Genomic DNA, 23533 nt, shown 5'->3' with positions numbered 1-23533 from the left:
CCAACTCTAAGACAGTTCACCCCAAACCTACTTCTCTACCAGATTTCAACCTGATCTTAATGACACAAATTCATAAAGAGTGAATCATAATATATGTAAACATAACCTCTAAGCTGACCTGAACCAGCTCTGTTGGTTCTGATTAATGCCATGAAAAAACCTGTTTGTCTGTGAGGAGAATTCAGCACTTTGCTGGAAAACTTTTGTCTAGCAAACATTTTGACTTGTTTTACATCATCTTCTTCAAGTTAATAAACATACTTATATATACATACACACACACACACACACACACACACACACACACACACACACACACACACATATATATATATATATATATATATATATATATATATGTGTGTGTGTGTGTGTGTGTGTGTGTGTGTGTGTGTGTTGGAAGATCAGAGGTGCGCTAAATAAAACCCTTCAAAAACTGGACTTCCAAGAACTCTACAGCTACAGGGCACCTACATGGTCCCAGCGTGGCCAGTAAATCACGATCCAAGCAGAAAAGACACTCAATTTAAACCTGTGCACAAACAAAGCGCGACACTACAGCCAATCGAACGCATGTATCGATCACCAGTCACACATCATGATCCCCCGCAGCCCATAAAGTCATAACAACGAACTGAAGTTTCCCTCACAGAAGAGAAGAAAGCTCCTTAGCACTTACGGTGTCTGCTGGAGCTCAAACGGTGTCAGGGTGAAGTCATCCCTCAGAGCCCGAAACCAAGACATCAGTGCTGTTAGAGGACTAATGATTGGATTATTTGTCTCAGTCCTGCCCTGGCGTCCTCGGCTCTATGGTGCTGCCTTCATGGGCGGCTCGGAATGTACAAGGAATCCGACAGAGGAAGGAAAACCGTGACTTGTACATCAATACAACGCAAACAGTTGTAACAGAAAACATTGTAGCTTTAGACTCGTAGTTTGCAGGGTTCGATAGCCCACTAACTGAAATTGAATTTAAATTAAACACGGTTCATGATTAATAAAAATGTATAAACTATGAATTAAAACCAGAAATAAATGCCTTCAGGTTAACACACCACCACATTAACTATTCCCAACATAACCTTTTGTGAACCAGAATATCTAACAAAGAGTCTGTGACCTTAGTACAACATATAGCATGTGTCATCTTGTTTGGAATCTGGTTATTTCATAATCAACATTTAATCAATTCATTTGGTAGACTCAGCTCAGAACTCCCATGATACAATATTTGGAACAAAACACCTGTGTGGTCATGAGAGTCAAAATAAAGCTAATTTGTAATCTATAAATTCTTTAAATTCTAATATGTGTTCCCTCTCAGTCAATATAGCCTTATAGCAACTGGAAACCTGGACCCTCCTTTGACATTTTTTGTGAATTGACACAGTGCCTGGATATAATGGTCATTCAGGAATAGCTTGCAATATTATTACCTTACAGGTTGGGGTCCTGATAGTTAGTTTCCATTTTTACGAGGAACACACGAAGGCACCTTAAGCACAAAGAGGAGCACCGCCCAACTGACTTCAGATGAGATAAGAAAATGATGTCCGCCTCAAGAAATGTGACATGAACAAACCAACCAACCATGTATTAAGTCTGAACATCTGAAGAATTGATATAAACACTACAGATGTGCAGATTAAAATATAAACTATTATTTGTATCTGCATCACAATGCGTTTCTCAGACTGCACACTGTCACTGGACTGTTTGCGCATGCAGCTGTGACCTCTGGCATTGTGGCTATCAATCCAACTAAACATTGTACTTCAGCTCCAGAAGTATGTAAGCTGGCTCAGGTTAAATATAGTTTGGTGCAAAATGACAGTCTTGCATTTACATGACCTGCAAAACTATCCCATCTAACACAGTATTTGCTGGGGGACAAACAGAAATCCCATCTTATTACTGGAATTCACAGACTGGAGTTTGTTTTTGCATTAAGAAAGTTTCAGAGGAGAAAAAAAGTGAATCCTTTTAGGATTACCGCTGCCATCTAGTGTTGCTGCTGGGTTACTGTCAGCACTGACTGCGATTTTGAGTATTAACCTGTGTTTGAAAGCTGCTCTACACATAATTGGGTCTTGCTTCAACTCATGTGTAGATCTGATGAAAAACTAGTAAATCAGGTCAAAACATGAACAGGCTGAGTAAAAAAAAAAAGTCTTTTATTCATTCAGGAACATTCATCAAACATATAAAATACATCAAAACCTAATTCTAGTCACATCCACTTCTATCTTCTCTCATTTCAAAGAAACAACAAAGAACAGGAATAACATGAAAATGACTGTTAAAAACGTGGATTTGGTTGGACACAGCTTGAATGGGAATGTCCTGATTGGGGAGGGATAAGTGCATGAGGCACATTACAGCCTCCCTGCCTCCTTGAACTTGCCTAGCAGCCCGTCATCTGCCCTCAGGGGGAAGTACAGGGTCCGGGTTTTGTAGAACTGGGGGTCAGACTGGAGGTTCTGGATGACGTCTGCAAGGAGGTGGGCCCGCTCCACGCCGCAGCCTGGTGCCTCGTAGCCCAGCTTGGTGAAGTGGATGTGGAGGTGGAAATATGACGGCTGGTAGTGCAGGTAGACTCTCAGCTTACTGGCTGGAAGCTTGTAGCGCTGCAGGATGGCCTCCTGTGTCACAATGAAACACATCCTGTTATTCAGCCTGGCTCACTCTTTTCTCTCTAATTATTAAATGCTATGTCTTCTCTGAGCTCTGGAAATTGAAAGTAACAATGACACAATTGGTTGAAGATAATGAATATGATACTCGAGGTTTACATTAATGGCAGCTGCTGGCAAAGAGGCCGTTTTCTGCTCTTATCTTCTCCAAGCAGACCCCCTGAAGTAACCTTGCAACCTCACCTTTCCTTTCTGGAAGATGTTCTGCAGCAGGGGTAGATGGTCTGACGTCAGATCTCTGAGACTCCTGATGTCTCGCTGATGTGTTATGGCGATCAGGTATAAATCATCCACCTGAAAGAAGACAGATATTGCAAAGCTGTAAGGCCTAAGGATCTTAAAGTCTGACTCTCACTCACCCTGTTCATTCTCGTTATGTGCATTTAAAGAGAAAGCTCAATGTTTTTGGACAGGATCTCTTATCAAATTTAAACACTGCTAATGTACGCACATCTGGAGCCATCACTTACGGCCAAATGGCATTACAGAGTGCAGCAGCAGTCATATATGGATGCAGCACTAGTTCACTTTAGTGCAGATATCTGCAGGTACAGTTGAACGAAGCATAGAAGAAGAATGCTGTTAGTGTCACCCCATTAAACCTAAGTAGTTATTGAGAAATCCTGTGTTGTAGCAGCAGATTATTCAGGCACTGCACAGGAACAGTAAATATAAATATATGGGCCTATCAATTGTAGTCCTGAGAGAATAAAGGTCTGACATCACATTGCTCACATATATTTCATGTCTAATCATGCCTTTCCTGTCTCTATATCTATATGTGTCAATATTTATCATCTCTCACCTGTTTCTGGTCCCATTTGAAATCTGGGAGGAGGACAAAGCCGACCTCCGGGTCTGGATCTTCGTACACTATCCGATCAGCCTCTGCCTTCTTCTCCAGGATGTTGTAAACCCACTGGAGGTGAAAGCAAAGTTAAGTTAATCCATAGATAATGCTGAACACTCACAAGTATGCATTATGATGCTGAGCAGCCTGGTTAACACCGACCTGCACACTGAAGCTCTGCTCCTGAATGTAGGGCAGCGTGATGGACCGATAGTCCCCCTCTGTCTCCTCTACCAGGAAACTCTCCTGACGCTTGTATTTCTTGACATGCTTCTCTGTGGCCGGACACACCACTGTCGTCTTGATCTCTGTAAAACAGAAACACATAGACTTCCTCACTTTCCTCTCGCTGGCCAAAGTGGCTGCAGGAATGTCTTCAGTTTATTTTTTCTCTGACCACACCGTTGAGATGGAGGGGAGCCTGTAACCGATATGTGCTGTAGATGTCATTCCTCATCTCCAGCTTCAGCCTGGATCCACTGAAAAGCTCAGCCAGGGTGTCCTCTCTGATGGGAGTCTTCTCCAGGATAACCACAGCCTCCTGATCAGCAAGCTGGTGATGACATGTGCAGCAGTTTCATGTGCTGATAAGACGACTGCTTATAAAAAAAAAAAAACTACACGCACAGCAGTCCTTTCCTCAGTATGTCCTTGCCATATTCATCCTCTAAGTCCATTTTACATTTAAGTTAAATCACGCAGACTATTATTTTGAAATTTCTAACCGGAAGTCACCGTTTTGCCTTTCCTTCACAAACTACTTCAGCCACTTTGAAAGATGAATATAGCAATGAACACCATTACTTTTAACATTAATTGCTCTCAGCTCCACACTCCATAGCGAGTTAGCTCAATACCCTCTAACAGTAAAGCTAGCTAACGTTAACTTTACAACAACCTTACTTTTCCATGGATGAAGATGTTTTTCTCCCGTGCAGAGTCGCTCAAGACGTTGGATGTCTTAAACCCACACAGGATGTTTTCAGATTCAGAGTCTTTCCTTTCTTCTCCTCGACCATTCTCATTGTCAGCTTTCGCCCTTTTGCCTTTCTGAGATAATTCAGTTTCAACACCGTCGGCTGCACGTTTAGCGGCGGTGTCTGCCATGTTTTGTGTTGCTGCTTTACTGACCAAAGATCGTTTATGCCTAAGATGATAACTCCCTCAAGAAAACAATCTCAAATCCACTCAGCAAAAGAAAGCCTGGAGCCTCATCTATGCACTCTCCTCCTGCATATAAAGACATCTCTGGTAATTACGAGTACCATAACTCTTTCATCTGTGACTCTGAGAGTTCATAGTTATTTACTCTGTGTTTAGATCTTCAACATATTGTTACTTTAATAAACTTTCCTTGTCCAGTAATTCGGGAGATATAAACTAGGATTTATCTTGTTGCAGTTGCCAAAGTCAATTTGGTGCAGAGTGTGACCTCCCTACATCTACCACCTCTCGGCTACAGCAGTGTGTCAAAGTAGACCAAATAAACCACACAGCCTCTGTTAAAAGCCCCCTTTTTTAATCCATAAAATATTTGCTGTAGCTAATTTATCGGTGGCCTATTTACTTTCTACCTTAGCACTGCTTTTTGCAGCCTGCTAACTTAGCAGGCGCAGAAATAATTTCAAAAATCGTATGGCATTGTTCTGACGTGTTGTTCAAATTAAACGCAAGCTACATACTTACATACCTACATACCTACATACCTACATACATACATACATACATACATACATACATACATACATACATACATACATACATACATACATACATACATAGATGCAGATTCTTTTCCTTTTTCCTTTCCTTTTTCCTTTTCATTCCTTTCTTTGTTTCCTTTCAACACTATCATTATATTGTACAGTAATGTAGAGTCCATACAACGCTTTGAGAATATTGTATACAGTTATGCCACCGGCTCTCTAAATTTGAATATCAATCAAAAGTCACTGGTTTAGTGGCTGTAATAGAGTGGCTCTCGTGGTCACCTCTGTGATTGTGTTAAAATGATTGACACATCATTTAACTAATATGATTAGCGTTTCGGGGCGGGGCGATTGTTAAGTAGACCAATGAAAATATTTCTCTCGGGCGACGCGATAATCAGGAAGTTATTTAAAGAGGACAACGACACGTTCGTTTGTTTTGACTGGGTGGAAACAGCTAAAAGAGCAGAGGGAATGCGAGATTAAAGTATATTAAAGTAACGAATAGTATTCGTCTTCCTCTACAAACCAAAATGTTCGTCGGGGTCCGAATATGGCTTCTCCTCCTGGTTCTTCACACACTGGGTCTCGCTGTTGTAGCAAGAACAGGTTGAGTTTGTTTTTGTACTTGGCAAATACTAAATAGATATGCAACAAAGCGGGTGAAAATGTCATTATATGTGAAGTCTACACGGTATTATGATAAAGAGATTGGTTGGTTGTCATTTTATCGTTTTGACTTCTTTGTTATTTGACGGATTTGATTTGGGACGTTAGTTTATCTGAGACGTAATTCTCAGTAACTAGCTAACACAGCGGCTAATGAACGCTAATCATTATGTTGGTTTAGTGACTGTAGCTGCTGTGATCTGACGTTAATTCAATTTACTCACTGAATGGTGCTTTGTAAGATTTACTTGGAGGCTTATTGTGTTAAGTTTCGTACACACTACACTTGGTGTAGTTACGTGATCAACTGCAGCTAGAGTTTGTTTTAGTTTAGTAGGATAGTTTATTGAAGAGGTGGAGCAGGTCGACCATTAATCAGGAGGTCGGCTGTTCGATCCCCGTCTCACACAATCTGCATATCGAAGTGACCCAGATACTAAATCCGTGTCAGCTCCCGATGTCTGTGACACTGGTGTGTTTGTGTGTGTGAGTGCGTGAGTGCGTGACTGTGTGCGTATGTGGTAAAGTGCTTTTGAATAGCCAGTAGACTAGAAAAGCTCAATATAAATGCAGTCTATTTACCATCACCTGCTATTGAGCTTTCCTTGGCAGCAATCTGGAAACTATACCTGAACTCAGTACTTCTTAGGTTCGCTCATGAGCTGTCAAGCAGTGGAAAAACATGAAGTAACTGTGGTTGTGTTTGCTTTCAGAGAGGAAAAATGTCCTTTTCATCATGGCGGATGATTTGCGGACATCACTGGGCTGCTATGGGGACTCTGTGGTAAAATCCCCAAACATTGACCAACTGGCATCCAAAAGTCAAGTTTTTCTCAATGCTTATGCACAGGTCCGTTGGTGTTTGCTGTCTGAAATTGTCAAAGCAGTTCAGTTTATGTAGATGTGAGTCTAGTTGCATCATAAATGTTTTAAGGTGTATTTTCCTCTCCCAGCAAGCTGTGTGTGCTCCCAGTCGTACGTCCATGCTAACCAGTCGCAGACCAGACACGACCAGGCTCTATGACTTCAAGTCCTACTGGAGAGTCCATTCTGGAAACTACACGACCATGCCCCAGTACTTTAAATCTAGAGGGTACTTCACCATGTCTGTGGGCAAGATCTTTCATCCAGGTAAGATTGATATCATACATCTTTAATAAAAGTCTGAGTTGAGAGATAAAACATATTTTTCTCCATGCTGACACAGCAGCACATTAAGGAAGTAATACAGAGATGGTTCCTGAATAGTTACCTCTGAAACTGCAGTGAGAACCACAGATTTACTGCTAGCTAACGATGAGCCTGAGCTGCGTTTTTGAGAAGGACCCGATCTGTGTGAATCTGTCGTTTACTTAGAAAAAGTCTGGAGATTTGTGTGTCCATCCAATCGTATGGTAGGATCAATGGTTGTGTTGTATTTTCTTTCTTTAGGTGTTCCCTCTAACTTCACTGATGACTACCCCTACAGCTGGTCCAGCCCTGCCTACCACCCAGCTTCGCTTAGATATGAGAAAGAAAAGGTATGAATAGGATGGAGTATCGCACTTGCAATGTAAAGTCAGCAGCTAATGCTGCTTTGGGTGATGCCACGCCACTCCTCACCTCCACAGCAGGTCTGGGCTTTATAAACACATGAACTACTCATTATTTTCAGCCAAAGAAAGACTATTATAAAAGTGCTATTTCTTTAAACATACAACATGGGTATCTGAATAAGTACTGCTAGCATAACTGGTAGGTATTTTAGAATCAGCACATTTGAAAACTGAGTGCAGAATAATCATTTTCTGTTCGCCAGGGCTCAACTTTTAGATTTTGTTACTTGTTTGTAAGAAGCCAAATGGCCTCTTTCCTCTTAACATCTCCCAAATATTTACTTAATACAATCCAGCTGAGCCTCTTAGTGGATCTGAAAATGAATGAATAGTTATTCTTTTTAATGGTCATAATAAAAGCAGCCGTAGCGCTACCATCAGGCTTAAGCCATTATTTTCCCATGGAGAACGTAATGATGCTGAACCTCTCTGCAGTGCTTCCCTGGGTGTTATACATGTTACACTTGAGTGTCCCAAATGATGTCTGTATTACTCCTGTTCACTGCAGACCTTCAGGAGCAAAGATGGCCAGTTTAAGATTACGCCTTAAGCACAGAGTTGCTTCATCAAGCACTTTGCAAGCGTTCCTAAATTCTTCAAAGTCTGCAATAAAATTAATGAATCCTATATTTACCTTTCAGTTTTTTGCATTTTTATTTAACACAGCATCTGGGTCTCATTTTTACAGTAGATATAGATTATTCCTTTGGACACATGAAGGAGAAAATCAGGGCCCCTTTCACTCAGTGGGAGAATTTGCAGCTCTTCTCAAGCAAATTCTCCTGCCGGGCTCTATCAGGATCAGTTCGTCCTGATCAACAGGTGTAATGGCAGCTGCAGCACCATCATTTGAATAAGTGGCGGCTGCAGCTCAGTCAGACGAGCCAGCTGAAGCTCCATCAGTGGAGCCAGAGGCGGCTAAAGCTGTCATCACTGCTGACACTGGCAATTTTCCTGGTTTCCATGGTGGAGACGAGGTTGTCATATACTATGCAGGTTGTAAAGCCCTCAAGCCAAGTTTATAATATTGAGCTATATAAACAAAATTTGATTTGACTTGACAATTGGTAAAACAAGCTGTGTCTGAATTGTCTTAACTGGAAGTAGCAGCAGCGCGTGAGTTTTCATGGCTGGGATAGCAGTGTCTCTGACTTCATCATGTAAGTCAGTGGCTGTTAAATGTCCGTCATTATACAGTTAGTAACTGCTGATGTCTCCGTCAATTCCAGTAAAAGAGACATCAGCAGAGTTATAACATTGTCTGTCTCCAAGTCTTCTGAATCTAAAGTGACTACAAAAAGACCTCAATAGTGGTGATGGGGCAGTCACCATCTCCATCAGCAACTGTCTTCATCACTGGAGATGTCTGTGTCTGAGTGTCCATCTCGCAGTGGGTGGTTCTCTCCTGAAGCCAGTCCAGGCTGGAACTTGAACAAAATGAGTAAAAGTGGTTACGTACTCATAATGGGGCCTAATACCGTAACTACCCACTCTATCTCAATGGAACTATCAGCGCCTTTCTTCATTGAAACTGAAAATGTATGAGCCTGCATCAGAGAAGTCAGTGGAGGATGACTCTATGTCATCTTCATCACTGGGCCTCCCAGGTGGCTCTCCCCTCAAGCAAGTCCCGAGAGCTGTTCAGAGGATCATGATAGTTTCCTGTACAGTCTCTGCCTTCACAGCTATGACAAATCTGATGGTTCTCACAGTCGCTGAGAGGATCATCAGATTTATCCAAATCATCCAGAGGGGACGACCATGAACTCCCAGGCAGCAGCTGCATAAGAGCTACTGTGTCCAGGTGATCCACTGTAATGACATTGTGTTTTAGAGCTTTCCTGGATGTGATTGTCCTCACATTTTCACAAGAGGAAAAGTACCATCCTGTCTGTATATTCAACATCATCTTCCTCAGCATCACTCTCTGCTGGTTCAGCCAAATTTCTGTCTGACAACATTACGGAAAGGATCCCTACAGAGACGGACCTTTTTGTTAAAGACTAAACTCCTTTTTGCTGAACCAGAAACAGCTGCTATATTGCTCTCCTGAAAGCCACCAGACTCCATTGAGTAAAACAGTGATTTTATCTCGCAGGCTTCTTTCAAACTCAACAGAAACAAAATTAAACTCAACAAACCACCTTGATTAGTCTTTCCACTCTGCCAGAGTAAATACAATATGAACTTGCAGATTCCTCTGGTTCCCGGTCTAGGTGGACCCCCCCTCCCTGGTGAGATACTGCCAGGTGTTCTTTTGGCTTTCAGAAAGTGGTCTCCTGGCTGACTGAGCAGACGGCAAACAGCTGTCATCATGTGGTATATACATTTTCCAGGGAGGTGTGCCGTGACCCATTGCAGGCCCCACATATCAGTGGCTTCAGACATGGGGAGGCCCAAGGTCACGTCTGGAGCATGAGCTTGTATGGTCATATTCCACATTGCCTGTCTTGGCATTCAAGGATTGCAAACTGATCAAGAGTGAAGTTTATAATTCCAACAGGGATCCAGAGAGACTAGTGCAGATGTCCGTCAGTTACTCATTGAGTGCTATCATGTTCATCCACTTTGCCTCAGGTGGTTTTGTTTCTGTGTGTCAGTGAATGTACCATGCAGTGAAGCTTAACTTTGAAATGATTCCGCCTCCTATTGTCTTATTGACACACATCTGAGCAGTCACTAAATCATCCTGTAGTTTTCATGTCTGAATGGAAACAGCTGTGTAAACTCAGTGTGAACTTCCATGTGCCTTCAGTTTACAGGACAGAGAGTCTGAAATGTGTACCTCAGCATGAACTGGGCATACATGTGGCTTTTGATATCGTTTCAGATGTGTAAAGGAGAGGATGGTAAGCTCCATGCCAACTTACTGTGTGCAGTGAACGTGACAGAGCAGCCAGGGGGAACCCTCCCTGACCTGGAGAGCACAGACGAGGCAGTGAGGTTACTGAAGAGTCGGGCCAACAGCGACGTTCCTTTCTTCTTGGCTGTGGGCTTTCACAAACCACACATACCCTTCAGGATCCCACAGGTAGACGACTCAATATCCACGCCATCAACCCTCTATACGCTGCTTGAGATGTAAGGTACATAACAGGTAGTTAACAGTTAAATCGATGCAGTTATGCGATTGTGAAAACCAGTATTGATATTAGCTGCAGGTGACTGTCTCAGGGTTCAGCCCAGTCAGAGTTAATGCTCGTGGGTTTCATAGTGACTTCTTGATCCACCAAATGGCCTCAAACATTAGAACCAAGGACATGACTCGATTATGGTTTAAGTGTACTGAGAATTGCAACATTTAAGTGTTGACTTTACACCCTTTTTATAATGTTTGGTGTGTATGAATATGATAGTGAAGGATATATTGTTGTGTAGCTTGGTTTCCATCCAAATGTATCACAAATTGTTCCGAATTTGGAGAACGTCTACAAAAGAAAATGCTTGTTTCCATCCACTACCTTATGTGACTGGAGTCTGCTCAAGATAAACAGCTGATGGCACCCATCCCCCAGTCGGGTGCGATTATGCCATTGCAGAACAAGAGGGCGCAACAAGATGACATGAGCTATTCTCTTCATGTGTTTCCTTTGAACTTTGCTGCATTTTTGCTTTTATCGAAACACAAACTTTTTGGTAAGCTGAAGTGTGAACAAAGCAAAGTATGTCTCACATTTTGGATTCTTCTAAGGAACAGCTGTTTGCCTTGATGACAGTTTAGCACATTATTGGCATTTTCTCAACCAGCTTCATGAGGTCGTCCCCCACAATGGTTTTTAATGAACAGGTGTGCCTTGTCAACACTTAATTAGTGGAATTTCTCACCTTCTTAATGCGCTTGAGACCATCAGCTGTTCTGCCAAGATGCTGTTGGTATACAGTAAATAGCCCTATTTGACTTGTGTAGTAATCCAGATTATGCAAAGAACTGCTCAACTACAGTCCATCACTGAAAGTCTGTCATCCAGGAAATTTCAAGAACTTTGTTTCTTCAAGCGCAGTCGCAAAAACCATCAAACCCCATGATGAAGCTGGCTCTCATGAGGACTGCACCAGAAAAGAAAGACCAAGAGTTTCCTCTGCTGCAGAGGAGAAGTTCATTACAGTGAGCAGCCCCAGAAACAGCCCCTCAGATTAGAGCCCTCATAAATGCTTCTGAGTTCAAGTAGCAGACACATCTCAACATCAACCGTAGGGAGGAGGCTGTGTGAGTCAAAGAAAGCACCACGGAGGGAGACCAGCAAGAAGAGAGATGCTTTGGCCAAGAAACACAAGGAGCAGACATTCGAACGATGAGTCCAAATGTGAGGTTTTTGACCGTGTATTTGTGAGACGCAGAGAAGGTGAACGGATGGCATCTGCATGAGTGGATCCCAGTGTGAAGCACGGAGGAGGAGGTGTGATGGTGTGTGGGGGCGATGGATTACCTCATGAAGCTGGCTGAGAGAATGTGTACAAAGCTGTCATCAAAGCAATGGCTGGCTACTTTGAAACATCTAAAATATGAAGCATATTTTGCTCTGTGCTTCCTTTATCACATAATTACATGTGTGTTATTTCATAGCATTGACCTACAATGTAGAGAATAATTGAAAAAACATTGAATGAGAGTGCATAAAAACAAAACCTACTGGAACATTTTTACAAAGGATTGCTTTATTTATCTCAAATGTATTTACCTGTCACTGTTAGTGGACAAATTACATAATCCAGTTTCTAAATGACGTAAATCTGGTCTTTGGCATTCCTGTGCTAAACAGTCTTGTTACTTATTGGCTCATATGTCCACTGTCTGCAAACACCATAGCTCTCATTGGCTGTGCTTAACTGGATGCAGCTATTCTTCTGGTGGAATTTCTGTAATGTTCATTCATGAAGACAGACATTCACTCACCGGGATGCATTATACAATTCCCTTAGTCTGCAGACCTTAAATGAATAGCTACTTACCGGCACAAATGAAGCTGAGTATGTGGAGTAGAGAAGTGAAAGTCACTGTTGCTGTGGACAGAACTGTGATTTTCAGGCCGAAGACTGAGCAAATAATGCCAGAGAATGAGAATAAGTGATGGTGTTGACATGGAGGAAAGAGGATGTGGGGAGCAGAACGTAAGAGGAGCATGTGGGGAAGAAGTGCCATAAAGTGCCATTGTTTGTTCCGCTCATCATCCAGACGTGACTCCAAGCTCCAGCAGAATTCAGAAGCCTCTGAGCCTGCAGATAATGATAGCACCGATGTTTTAAAAATACAATGTTTTTATGAGGAGAGAGTCCAGAGTGAGGAGCCGTGAAGGAGCTCGTTTTGATGTGGGCCCGTGTGTGTAAAAACCAGGGAACAGGATGAAAAAGGAACCTCTGAAAGCTAGAATTGGGGAAAAAGTGTATGTGAAGGGAATTCATTGAGGGCTGATCGAGACATATGAGAGACGCAATTCAGCATGAAGGAGGAAGAGAGCATGATGAAGTGGAAGCTGAATGAGAGCGGAGACGGACTGAACAGAGACAAATGTCAGCGTGCCGACGAGGTTTCCCACAAAGGGGAAGTAGAGAGATGAAAAGAGGGAAAAGGTCAAGGCAACTCTCTGTCGGCATGTGATGCATATGCTCCACGTGATTTACCCCGGATCGCCTGGACACTTACAGCCGTCTCTGCCAGATTAAAAACTCCAAGCACAAAATGCAGCTTCTGGAAGGATGGAAGTCAATGAAGCTGAAGACATCTGAGAACATTCGCAGTACTCAAGGCTCAGAGGTCCAGAGTCCTTTTAAAAAGCCTTTAACTTACATGTTTTTGTTTGTATGGGTAGATTTCTGTTGTATCATATTTGGAGGTAATAACCATTAAACATCTTAATAATGATATCTTTACAGTTAGAGTAACACTTGAGTAACAAGCTGGGATCATATTCTGATGACAGAGGGTGATGTGGGGTCAGGGTGGCTCTGTTTTAATGCTAGAAACCATCATCTGTAAGTACCAGAAAATAATGGAATAAAAAACATCTCTGAGAAATGGTGGGAAGCTGTTCTAGAGTTGGAGCAACAACAGCAAAATCTCCTTATAATTGACAACATATTGAACATATATTATTATGTATATAATAGAATGTTATTATCATATAATTCAATAATATATAATTCAGTATAAATGATATGTAATGCAAATGATTTTGAAACTTGTACATTACAGGAGTACCTGAAGTTATATCCCATAGACCAAATGACTCTGGCCCCTGACCCCAATGTCCCTAAACTCCTTCCACCTGTTGCCTACAACCCCTGGATGGACGTGAGGAGGAGGGAAGACGTCCACAAACTCAACATTAGCTTCCCCTATGGACCAGTCCCTAAAGACTTCCAGGTATGAACTGACTGCCCTCAACACTTTTGAACCATTTCTAATGTGGTTCCTGTGTGGCCGCTCCTGAAACACACACTAACAGTGATCTCCATCATGTCTTCCAGCTGCGTATCCGTCAGCATTATTACGCTGCTGTGTCTTACGTGGACGGTCTGGTTGGACGGCTGCTCAGTACTCTCGATGAGCTGGGGCTGGCTGAGAGCACAATGGTGGTGTTCACCTCAGATCACGGTCAGTACACACATGCCGGGTTGAACTGGAAATGACTTATTATTATACTGGGGCTTGATTTCGAGTTGAACACTGACATGATTGCTTCCTTTCAAATATTTAGTGAAATCAATACCTCTTATGTCAGTTGCACATTATTTATGCACATTGTTTAGGAACAGGAAGTGTTTTTTTTTTTTTTTTAAAGCATACGTTGCAGATTTGTGTGCAGATTTTGTCAGTTTTGCTGCTCTGTAACCACCAGATGGCAGTGTTGTAACAGAATATTGGACTCTTACCTCCCTCCATAGTTTTGCTGCACTTTTTGCATTGCTTCCTCCTTTTTGGAAAAAAAAAAAAAACCCAAAACTTTGTGACTTGGAAATTCAATTTCTTTTAATGTCTCCTTCAGTGGAGGATGCTGAGTGAATCCTTTCCATCACTGTTTGATATGTACCCAGTAAAGCTCAATCAAATGACATCATTTTCAAATATAAGATGACTGGGAAAACATTTGCATATCTGAAATATTTGTACAATACAGATTTGTGGTTTTGAATCTGTTTATTTCTCTAACCTGCCTCAGTCTTTTCAACAACCGTCTTTCATTACCTCTCCCTCCTGTTGCAGGTTGGTCATTAGGAGAACATGGTGAATGGGCTAAATATTCTACTTTTGATGTGGCAACACGTGTCCCTCTTATCTTCTACGTTCCTGGCGTCACCGCACACCGTAATTGGCTGGGAGAGTTTACCTTTCCCTTTATTGATGTCCTGACCAAAGCGGAGGTCAGCTTTAAGAGTAAGGGCCTTTCACTGGCAACAAGTTGCTGTTGATTAACATAGAAACGTGTTATTTTTGTAGCACTTGAACGCACCATGTGTATAAGCCACAAAAGGGAGCTCGAGTTTGATTTAGAATCTTTGGTCCTAATTGCTCATGTAAATCTTGTTGAAACATGTATTATTATGCCAACTTGACTGTCGTAAGGTCTTTGATATACACAGAGGGTTCCCAAAAGTATTAAGACAGGGAAACACTTTGATATTTTGCCTCGGACAGTTTTTACTTCAAGTGCAAATGGTGCAACGATGATGAAATTTAACAGCAGGGCGTCTGATTTGCTGTCAGCGGCTGTGTAAGACTTCTCTAATTGGCTGACCCCTCTCTTCCAGATGACAAAGTGATAAGAAACATGGTGGAGCTGGTGGATGTTTTTCCTACCGTCTCTTACCTGGCTGGCCTCAGAGCACCTGAACCTTGTCCTGATGTTTCTTTCCAGGTGTGATTGGATGAAAACTGAATCTATTTATTGAAACTTGTAGTTTTCACTGCCTTCAGCGATGTTCATACTTAAGACTTGATTTGGTGGAAAAGTTTGCTGGTGGCAAGCCTCTGGAGAAGGTGAGGTCATTTGGTCTGTTGGTCTGAAATATCTCATCTACTACTGGATGGATTGCTATAACATTTGGTACAGATGTTCATGGTGCCCCGAGGATGAGTCCTAATGGTGGCTTCACTGTCTTTTCATGTAGCACCATCATCAGGTTTCTGACCAGATACCCGTAAAGCTAATGACATTCCCATCAGCCTCAGCTGTGTTTTGTGCTAATTAGTAAATGTTAGCCAGCTAACATGCTAAATTAAAATGGTGAACATGGTTGAAATTATACTTAAGCCTGTTAGCATTTTCATTGTGAACCTGCTGAGTGTTAAGCTAGAAGCAATGCTGGGCCCACTGATGTGCAGGCAGTCATGTCATGTAGTTCAGACTGTGGTTACATGTATGAGCACTGGAGTGGGAAACGTCAGCCCTTTGACTTACATCACCCACTTACAGATATCAGAAATTACAGCTATGATGTCTTCCACTTAGTGAGAAGTGTAACATGGTTGCAAAGTTACCATGACTGTAAACATGACTGTTAATATGTAAACAAATAGATTCAGCTCATTCAAAAAGCAGCTTCAGACCACTTATTTGATTTCCCTTGCTAACAAATTGTTGCAAATATGTGACACAACAAGCAGCTAACTCACTCACTTGTGTGACTACAAGTTTGGTACTGCAGGTAATGTTCTTGGAAAAATGCATGAGTCTGCTAACATTAGCACATCAACAAGCTAACATGGCTGTAGTCTCTCGTATTGTACGTACAGTCTCTCATTCTTGTATTCAGTCATTGTAGGTAATGACTAACAGGAAAGCAGAGCTTTTTATTTGAAGCGTGGGAAAAAGTGGGGTTCAAAATGTAATTCAGTGTCTGTTACATGGACTCTGAGCTCGCTGAACTTCTCATCAACTTCCTTCGGTCTTTAATTTCAACTGTGTTCTCATGCCATTTCCTGTATTTTACATTGCATTCTCGTTTTCTACAAATTGCACCACAAGAGCAGAACTGAGACCTTTCGTGGACCTTGAAACAGTTAGTGCAAATGATGTTCTACTGACATTACCAAACAAAATGAATCAAGAAGTAAGCACTCCATAAACGGGCCCGAACATGCTGATCTGAATGTGATCTAAGTGACTGTGACATTTATTTCCTTTACTCTTTGGTCTGCTCGTCTGCTTTCAGGAGGAGTTGTGTACAGAAGGAGACAACCTGGCCTACACCTTCCGACACAGAGAAAGAGGGGAGGATGAGGAGGCCATATCTTTTAGCCAGTACCCTCGACCCGCTGATACCCCACAGGTACCGCAGACTGTGTTTAGAAATGGATTTTGAAGTTGCATTTAAAGGGTCAAAGCGAGCTGAAGCTCATAATGAACGGCTGTCACACTGTCGCTCTTTGACCTCTCTGCATTGTGCCTCCACTGGAGCTGCTAGCTACAAGCACAAGATCTTTGAATTAATTTATCCCGATGAGTGCTGCACCTGCTGATGATTGTCTGTGCTGAACAGTTTGGCAGCCTGACATTAGCGCGTCGGCTCATCTGGCAGGACGAGTTTGCAGCTGTGGATTTGACAGCACATCAGAAAGGTTTGTACAGTTTTAAGACGCCTTTATGGTTCACTGTGCTTCTTTTAGGAGAACTCTGACCTCCCTGACCTTAAAGACATCAAGGTCATGGGGTACTCTCTCCGCTCCTGGGACTACAGATACACTCTCTGGCTGGGATTCAACCCTGAAACATTTCAGGTTGGTGTGCCACATAAATATTCTCCTCTGTGTCTTTCTATGAGGTTCAGGCTGTGTTGTATGTGTGTGATCCATCTTTGGTGCAATATCTGTAACAGATTATATTTGTCTGTTATCCATCCGTCTCTCCATCCAGGTGAATGTGTCTGACGTCCATGCTGGGGAGTTGTACATGTTAGCAGGCGACCCTGGGCAGGACAAGAACATCTACAGTGACTCTGACCACAGTGTGATGAGAAAGATGGCCAGCCTGCCACATGTGAGTCTGACTTTTAGAAGTATAGCCATTGTTCACTCATTGATTCTTTCACTTGTTTACTTCTTGTGGTTGCTGTCCAGACTGCGAGTCTGCAGAAGAGAATGAGGCTGCAGCTCCTCTACCTCACAGCAGGGATGAAGACGAGTAGAACGAAGGCGTGATGATGAAAATAAAGCACAACAGATGGACGGATGGAGACGGGTACAAAGGGAAGATGGATGGGTGAAAAACTTCACGTAGAAAGGAAGGAATGCCTTGAATATTTCTTTTAATATGAACCATACTTGATTCACTGTTATGTGGTATTGCTATTAATCTTTCAGGCTCGGTTGTTCAGGCTAATGTTCCTTGTTAAGAACTCATTGGCAGGCAGATCTGGTTTCAGCATAAGTGAGTAAGAAGGCGTTTGTGTGGTTTCAACATAAGACAGACACTAAAATTATACAAAGAGAAACATCCAGGTCTGCACAGAAACTTCTCATTGGTTTGTCTTCCTGCTGCTGAACACAACTTCCAGTGTCTTCATTGTCTGGCCTCTTCACACCTGCCATTGATGTCCGTGTAAACCTGATCGTTCAGTTTCGAGAAGAATGCGTCATTCTAGTTTTACATCACTCCAATTTTAGCAGCCAGTTATTTACAGCAGATAAAAGGAAGAGTCTGACATTTTGGGAAATAAGTTTATTGGCTTTCTTTTTGAGAGTTAGATGTGATCAATACTGTTCTTTGGCTTGGACAGTGAATTTTAAACGTGGCCATGTTAGCAATTAGCTTAGCATTGCATAAAGTCTGGAAGCAGGGGAGCCTGGCCCTTTAAAGCTAACATATTAACACAAGATAAAACTTGTTAATCAGTAAAATTTAAGGGTTCTCGTCAGCATTAACTTTTTATTTAAGAGCCACACTAGCTGTTTCCACCTGCTTACAGTCTTTATGCTAAGCTAAGCTAATTGCTAGCTGGCTCATATTTAGCATACAGGCATGAGGGTGCTGTAAAGTCTCTGCAAATTCACACTGCACTCACATCTGAGCAGCTGAACCATCGCCCTTTTTTTGACAACTTTATTAGGAAGCTGAACTGGGTGTGTGATTGACACGTCTGATTGGCTATGACAGCACTGCCTTCCTCCACAAAAACGATTACATCACCCTTTACAAGCCGTTACCTGCTCAGAAGTCTTTTCATCTGAAGGAAAATTGAGGAAACCTGAAGAATTAGCCCTTTTGATTAATGGCGACACCGGTTTCTCTTTTTGGAACGAGTGCTCTTGAGTGTACTATTGATCATCCAGTCTGCTTCAGGTGGCGTCTCTGTGCTTTGAAGTACAACAGCTAAAAGGGACTTGCACAGTTTTGTACTGTAGTGTTAAACAATATGACATTTCTATTTGCACTTGATGTCACTTGCAGCTATTCGCCCCCCTCCTTGTAAACAGTCAGTTCAGATCAATTTGTGGACCCAAAATGAAATGAGTAAAAGCCACCCATAATTCAATGCAAATGAAACAGAGTGTAGCCACGTTTTACTGCTGTTCCAGTGCATGAACATTTTGTGCTGTGGCAATTTAGAAGAAAGCAATTACAGCTTGAATTTCAGGTCCAACAGTGCAGCCAGTACAGCCTACGATAAAAGTTGACAGAGCAAATCCCCTCGTGTTAATGGGATGCAGATGAGTCATGTAATCCGTGTGGTTCCATCATGTGTCAGGATGTTGACAAATTCTCAAGACGGAATTGTATCGCTTCATTTTTTTTGTGTATTTCTTCTCTTGTTGACGTGTGTCTGCTCGTGTGTCCTGTAACAGACTTAACATCTTAAACAATGGACAGAACCAGTAATGTAGAGTGTCCACACAGATACTGACAATGCAAAGATCAGCTTATCATCGAGTTTGGTTGCATTAGAGCAGACTCAAGAAGACTAAGCTTCTGAAGGGAAAATAAAAAATAAATGCTGCAGAAATAATTCAAATCTCAAGCTTGGCAAGGACACGCTGTTAATATATTTATGTCTGTTTCGATTGGTTTGTAAAAAAAAAATAAAGTCTTTCTGCAGCAAAAGTTGACTTTGTGCTTTCTAGTAACTTATAATCACAACCTTCAGTGTGTTTGTGTCTGTATGCCAGTGTGTCCTGCAGAAACACTGTACACTTTGCTGCCTGTCCACACACACACACACACACACACACACACACACACACACACACACACACACACACACACACACCACTCTGTTGTAACTCATTTTATGCTCACCCACAGCAGGCGTGTAAAGCTGCAGAGGAGTGAGGGAGCTCCTCGGGGACCTCTCCAGTCTATTCTGTGTTTTCTCTCCTTCCTCCTCCTTCCTCCCTCTGTCGTTTGTCTCCTCTGGAGCAGAGAATATGCCTGCTCTTTGGCGCTGGAAGAATTTGGACCAAACTGAACATTTCCTAATTTGTGCATGATTCCACAGTCAGTCAATCTGTCCGGGCAACACAAATGGTTAAAAGCCTTGTAATTGCATTTTGAGATATAGTATGAATTCAGTCTCATGCCTTTTGAGTTTTTTACCATTTTCAATTTCTGGGCAATCGTGCAGAACCATGTGTTGAACTCGGCATGAAGTGAAATCTTATGCTACAAATGAAAAGTCAAAAAATTCCCAAAGACCAGGGAAGCACTTGTCATCTCTCCCCTGCCAATTTTACCTCTTCCAATCAATTCGTCCCTTCTACCCATCTACATTCATATTTACCTCACATGTTGCAGTTCTACATTTCTTTGTGATCCCTTTGTTACTTTATCTGTGATGGATTGTTGTGTGATAAATACATTTTTGACATTAAGAGTTAAACCTATTCTTACAGATTTTTTAGCCACTTGGGGGCAGCAGAAAGACACTGTCAACACAACACCTCTTAAAGGTACTGCATGGTGTTCTTGACCACTGGTAGCGCTGTGGAGCAGTGGAGTTTGGTCCCTGTGTTGTTTTTGCATAAAGTCGACGCAGTACAGTATACCTTCCGTTCCACAGTTTTATGCTGTTATGCTCTGGCTGTGGTTCAGGAAGTGGAGCAGGTTGTCTACTCATCGGAGGCTTCTTGGTTCGATCCCCACCCGCCTCATGTCTACATAGTGATGTGTCCTTGGGTCCCCAGCCCCTGGGGCTGCACAAGTGAGTGTATAACTAATTGCCGGTCCCAAGCCCAGATAAATGAGGGGCATCCAGCGTAAAAAGCTTATGCCAAATCAAATAATGCAGATTTCCATGCTGGATTGAGCGGGGCCCAGTCTGCCAGAGAGCAGATGATCCACTGTGGCGACCCCCAATAGGGAGCAGCCGTAAGAGGAAGAGGAGCTTCACGCTATTCTGCTTATATTTAGAGGTAGAAGAAGTACTCAGATCCTTTACTTTAATTCAAGTACTGTGAAAATGCTACCGAAAAGTAGTGGAGTGAAAGTCCTGCATTCAAAACCTTACTAAAGAGTAAAAGCATTCAAGAATTATCAAGAAGTATCAAAAGTAAAAGTACTGCAATTGTTACTACTGTACTGTAATTAGAAAAATGTCAGTGTTTTACTGTTGTATATTTTTGGATTAATATTATTGGTCCATCAATGTTTATGTTGCATTTTACTGCTGTGGATGTTTAAAGTTGCCCTGAGTTTTGCTGCTTTATTGTCGGGTAGTTGCATCTCCAGCTATACATCACGTTCCATAATATCATTATTTGTTAGTGGCCTTGCTGTCCAGTGAGAGCCACATATCATCATATCTTCAGCTTTTCATGACCTCAGAAAAACAGCCTGTTTTCAGCTTTGTGAAGATGCATTTTGCAGCTAATCCAAGAGGGTTTTTAAAGAGTTTATTTAGCTCAAGAGGTAGGGGAATTTTCTCAACCCATGGTGGAACACTTCAATTTATCAGAAACATTTAAAATCACCAAATCTGGAGAGACGTGGTTTTCATCGCACTGGAAGGGGATGAAAAATTTTTAGATGAAAAGTAACTAAAGCTGTTAGACGAATGTAGTGGAGTTGAAGTATAAGGCTGCATAAAATGGAAATACTCAAGTAAAAATACAGGTACCTCAAATATGTACAAATAGAGTACTTGAGTAAATGCACTTAGTTACATTCCACCACTGCTGATCCTCAGTCGGTGGAGTTGATGAGCAAAGACACACAGCAGTGTGCCAGCAAAGGCAGGGAGGACTTTTAACTCAGTTTTTGTCTCCACCATCTCCAGGGGTAGCGATGTGAGTCTTCAGCTGCTAATTGCGGTGTGGTGCTGAGCAGGTGGCGTGCGTGGCTTTATCAGAGCTTCATGATGGTCTTTGGAGCAGACGTCTGAGTCAGTGCAGCTGTAACTGCTCTCCTCTGGCTGTTTTCATGTCAGCCCATATTTTTGCCTCAGTGGTTTTATCAGATCAATATTTATCATCACGCGCAGTGATCTCTGACCACGATCAAATTGATCTAATGGCAGTTACATTACTGTTTACCTCCTGTTTTTTCCCTCTGTTCTTCATCTGCTACCCTCTCTTTTTCTCACTCTGTTCTACCTGCTTCTTCTTTCCAATCCACTCTGTCTTTGTCTCACTCTCATCGTCTATCATTATGTTTCATACACTCGTAATCGCATTACTGCTATGGGCTCATTCTGGCAGGTCACACTGCCTTTCTGTTAACGTTGGCAATATACACAATTACATTAGAGAGAGGGAGAGGATGTGTATGTGAGTAGAAACTGCTTAGCTCAGCTGCATCATGACTAGGCTCAGTCTCAAGGGTGTGTGTGTGTGTGTGTTTATTGTGTGTGAATGAATCCAGGAATAGTAAACAAACTGTTGTGTACTCGCCTCCCAAGGACTTGAGGATGTGGTTTTGGAGTATTTTCTCAGAGGAGCAGCTTTTCAACAGAAATGCTCTTCAACGGCCAAATTAATTTTGTAGACTCGGCTGTCTCCTTCTTTTGAAGCTACTAAGCTGCTTACAGTATTTTATGTGGCCAGTTCTACATTGTAGAGACGGAGGAAAGTTACAGTATGCCACAGCTGGTAGCTTCATACAAAATGTGACGTTTTTCTCACTGTAATGGACTGTGAAACAATTGGAGCATTACTTGACATTGCGACCTGTATTACAACATCGTGGCTGACAGAAAAATCAAGAGTTTATTAGTCCACAAGATGAAGTTAAAAACCTACATTTCAAAAGGCTACATTTCAGCTTTCAGTGATCTCTGCTTTTATAGGTGCACTGTTGCATTGTGAGAGATACAAATGTTTGATTTTGCTAGATGTAATTGGTGGAGGCAAAAGACCTGTGCTGAGATAACAATAATTGTCAGAATAGCAGGACCCTGACAATTGAAAACCTAAATGGAATGTGGCCACAATTAACGTAATTAGATACACCTCTGATTGACAAGTCAGTATGTAAACTGTGAGAAAGGTTCCACCACAGCAGCTGTGTTTAACACTATCTGTTAATTGAATATGCTCCTGCAGTTTCTTTCTTAACCATGTGTCATGTTGTTGAGTGTGTGTCTCTTTTACACAAAGCTTAGAGTGACTAACCTGCCAATGCCAATGCAGACTGGAAGAGGATCCCGAAAAAATGCAAAAACTTTGAATGGCGACTGCTGAAAAAAAATGCCCATTAGGAGAAAAAGAGCCAGTTATGCTATTATTTACAGAAAATATGTATATGTATTCTAAAATATCTAATATTCATGAATAACACATAAAGGTCCAGTGTGTAGGGAAAAATTGATTAAAATCAGAATAATGTTTTCATCAGTGCATAATCCTGAAAATAAGACTTGTGTTTTTGTTACCTTAGACTGAGCTCTTAATATCTACAATTCATTTCAATATGGTATTGTATTGATATACAATGAATATCCTTTTTTTTTGACTTGGGTGATTGCTCCTCTCATCTAACAATCCTTGCATTCTGGGGTTTGCAGTTTGCTGGGGTTATGCTCAGATTTTTTTAACAGAAAAACAGAAGTGCTAAACATGAGAAAATGCTTCATAGTTCATATTAGACTTAT

At 41.8% G+C, this 23533-nt stretch overlaps 3 protein-coding genes across 3 annotated transcripts in view; 1 reads left to right on the top strand and 2 right to left on the bottom strand.

Moving 5' to 3' along the window:
* LOC139330836 (caldesmon) overlaps positions 1-814 on the bottom strand; it is a 45147-nt gene extending 44333 nt beyond the window's left edge. The window contains exon 1 of the mRNA XM_070961957.1: positions 680-814. Within this exon, the coding sequence (XP_070818058.1) occupies positions 680-744 (65 nt within the window). The 5' untranslated portion in view covers positions 745-814. The remainder of the gene's footprint in view (positions 1-679) is intronic.
* Positions 815-2150: 1336 nt separating this feature from the next.
* dcps (decapping enzyme, scavenger) lies at positions 2151-4669 on the bottom strand. Its single transcript, XM_070962808.1, has 6 exons — positions 4447-4669; positions 3946-4096; positions 3706-3851; positions 3499-3612; positions 2877-2987; positions 2151-2642 (listed from the first exon to the last, which is right to left on the bottom strand). The coding sequence occupies exons 1-6, from the start codon at positions 4648-4650 to the stop codon at positions 2376-2378; spliced, it is 993 nt and encodes a 330-aa protein (XP_070818909.1). The 5' UTR covers positions 4651-4669; the 3' UTR covers positions 2151-2375.
* A 957-nt stretch (positions 4670-5626) lies between these two features.
* ids (iduronate 2-sulfatase) lies at positions 5627-19547 on the top strand. Its single transcript, XM_070963240.1, has 13 exons — positions 5627-5861; positions 6635-6771; positions 6875-7052; positions 7353-7441; positions 10347-10547; positions 13707-13877; positions 13982-14108; positions 14718-14888; positions 15263-15369; positions 16667-16783; positions 17121-17231; positions 17368-17490; positions 17571-19547. The coding sequence occupies exons 1-13, from the start codon at positions 5786-5788 to the stop codon at positions 17649-17651; spliced, it is 1689 nt and encodes a 562-aa protein (XP_070819341.1). The 5' UTR covers positions 5627-5785; the 3' UTR covers positions 17652-19547.
* The last annotated feature ends 3986 nt before the right edge of the window (positions 19548-23533 follow it).

Source organism: Chaetodon trifascialis, chromosome 5 (assembly GCF_039877785.1).
Source record: "Chaetodon trifascialis isolate fChaTrf1 chromosome 5, fChaTrf1.hap1, whole genome shotgun sequence".
Classification (NCBI taxonomy): domain Eukaryota; kingdom Metazoa; phylum Chordata; class Actinopteri; order Chaetodontiformes; family Chaetodontidae; genus Chaetodon; species Chaetodon trifascialis.
This window is presented reverse-complemented; position numbering and strand designations above follow the sequence as displayed.

Excerpts from the sequence above, each read along its gene's own strand:
- dcps (XM_070962808.1), bottom strand. The coding sequence starts at position 4,650 with ATGGCAGACACCGCCGCTAAACGTGCAGCCGACGGTGTTGAAACTGAA. Across the intron at positions 3,613-3,705 it reads AGCAGAGCTTCAGTGTGCAG|TGGGTTTACAACATCCTGGA; the intron begins GTCGGTGTTAAC and ends TTTCACCTCCAG. Across the intron at positions 2,988-3,498 it reads TCAAATGGGACCAGAAACAG|GTGGATGATTTATACCTGAT; the intron begins GTGAGAGATGAT and ends GTCTTCTTTCAG.
- ids (XM_070963240.1), top strand. The coding sequence starts at position 5,786 with ATGTTCGTCGGGGTCCGAATATGGCTTCTCCTCCTGGTTCTTCACACA. Across the intron at positions 5,862-6,634 it reads CGCTGTTGTAGCAAGAACAG|AGAGGAAAAATGTCCTTTTC; the intron begins GTTGAGTTTGTT and ends GTTTGCTTTCAG. Across the intron at positions 13,878-13,981 it reads CAGTCCCTAAAGACTTCCAG|CTGCGTATCCGTCAGCATTA; the intron begins GTATGAACTGAC and ends CATGTCTTCCAG.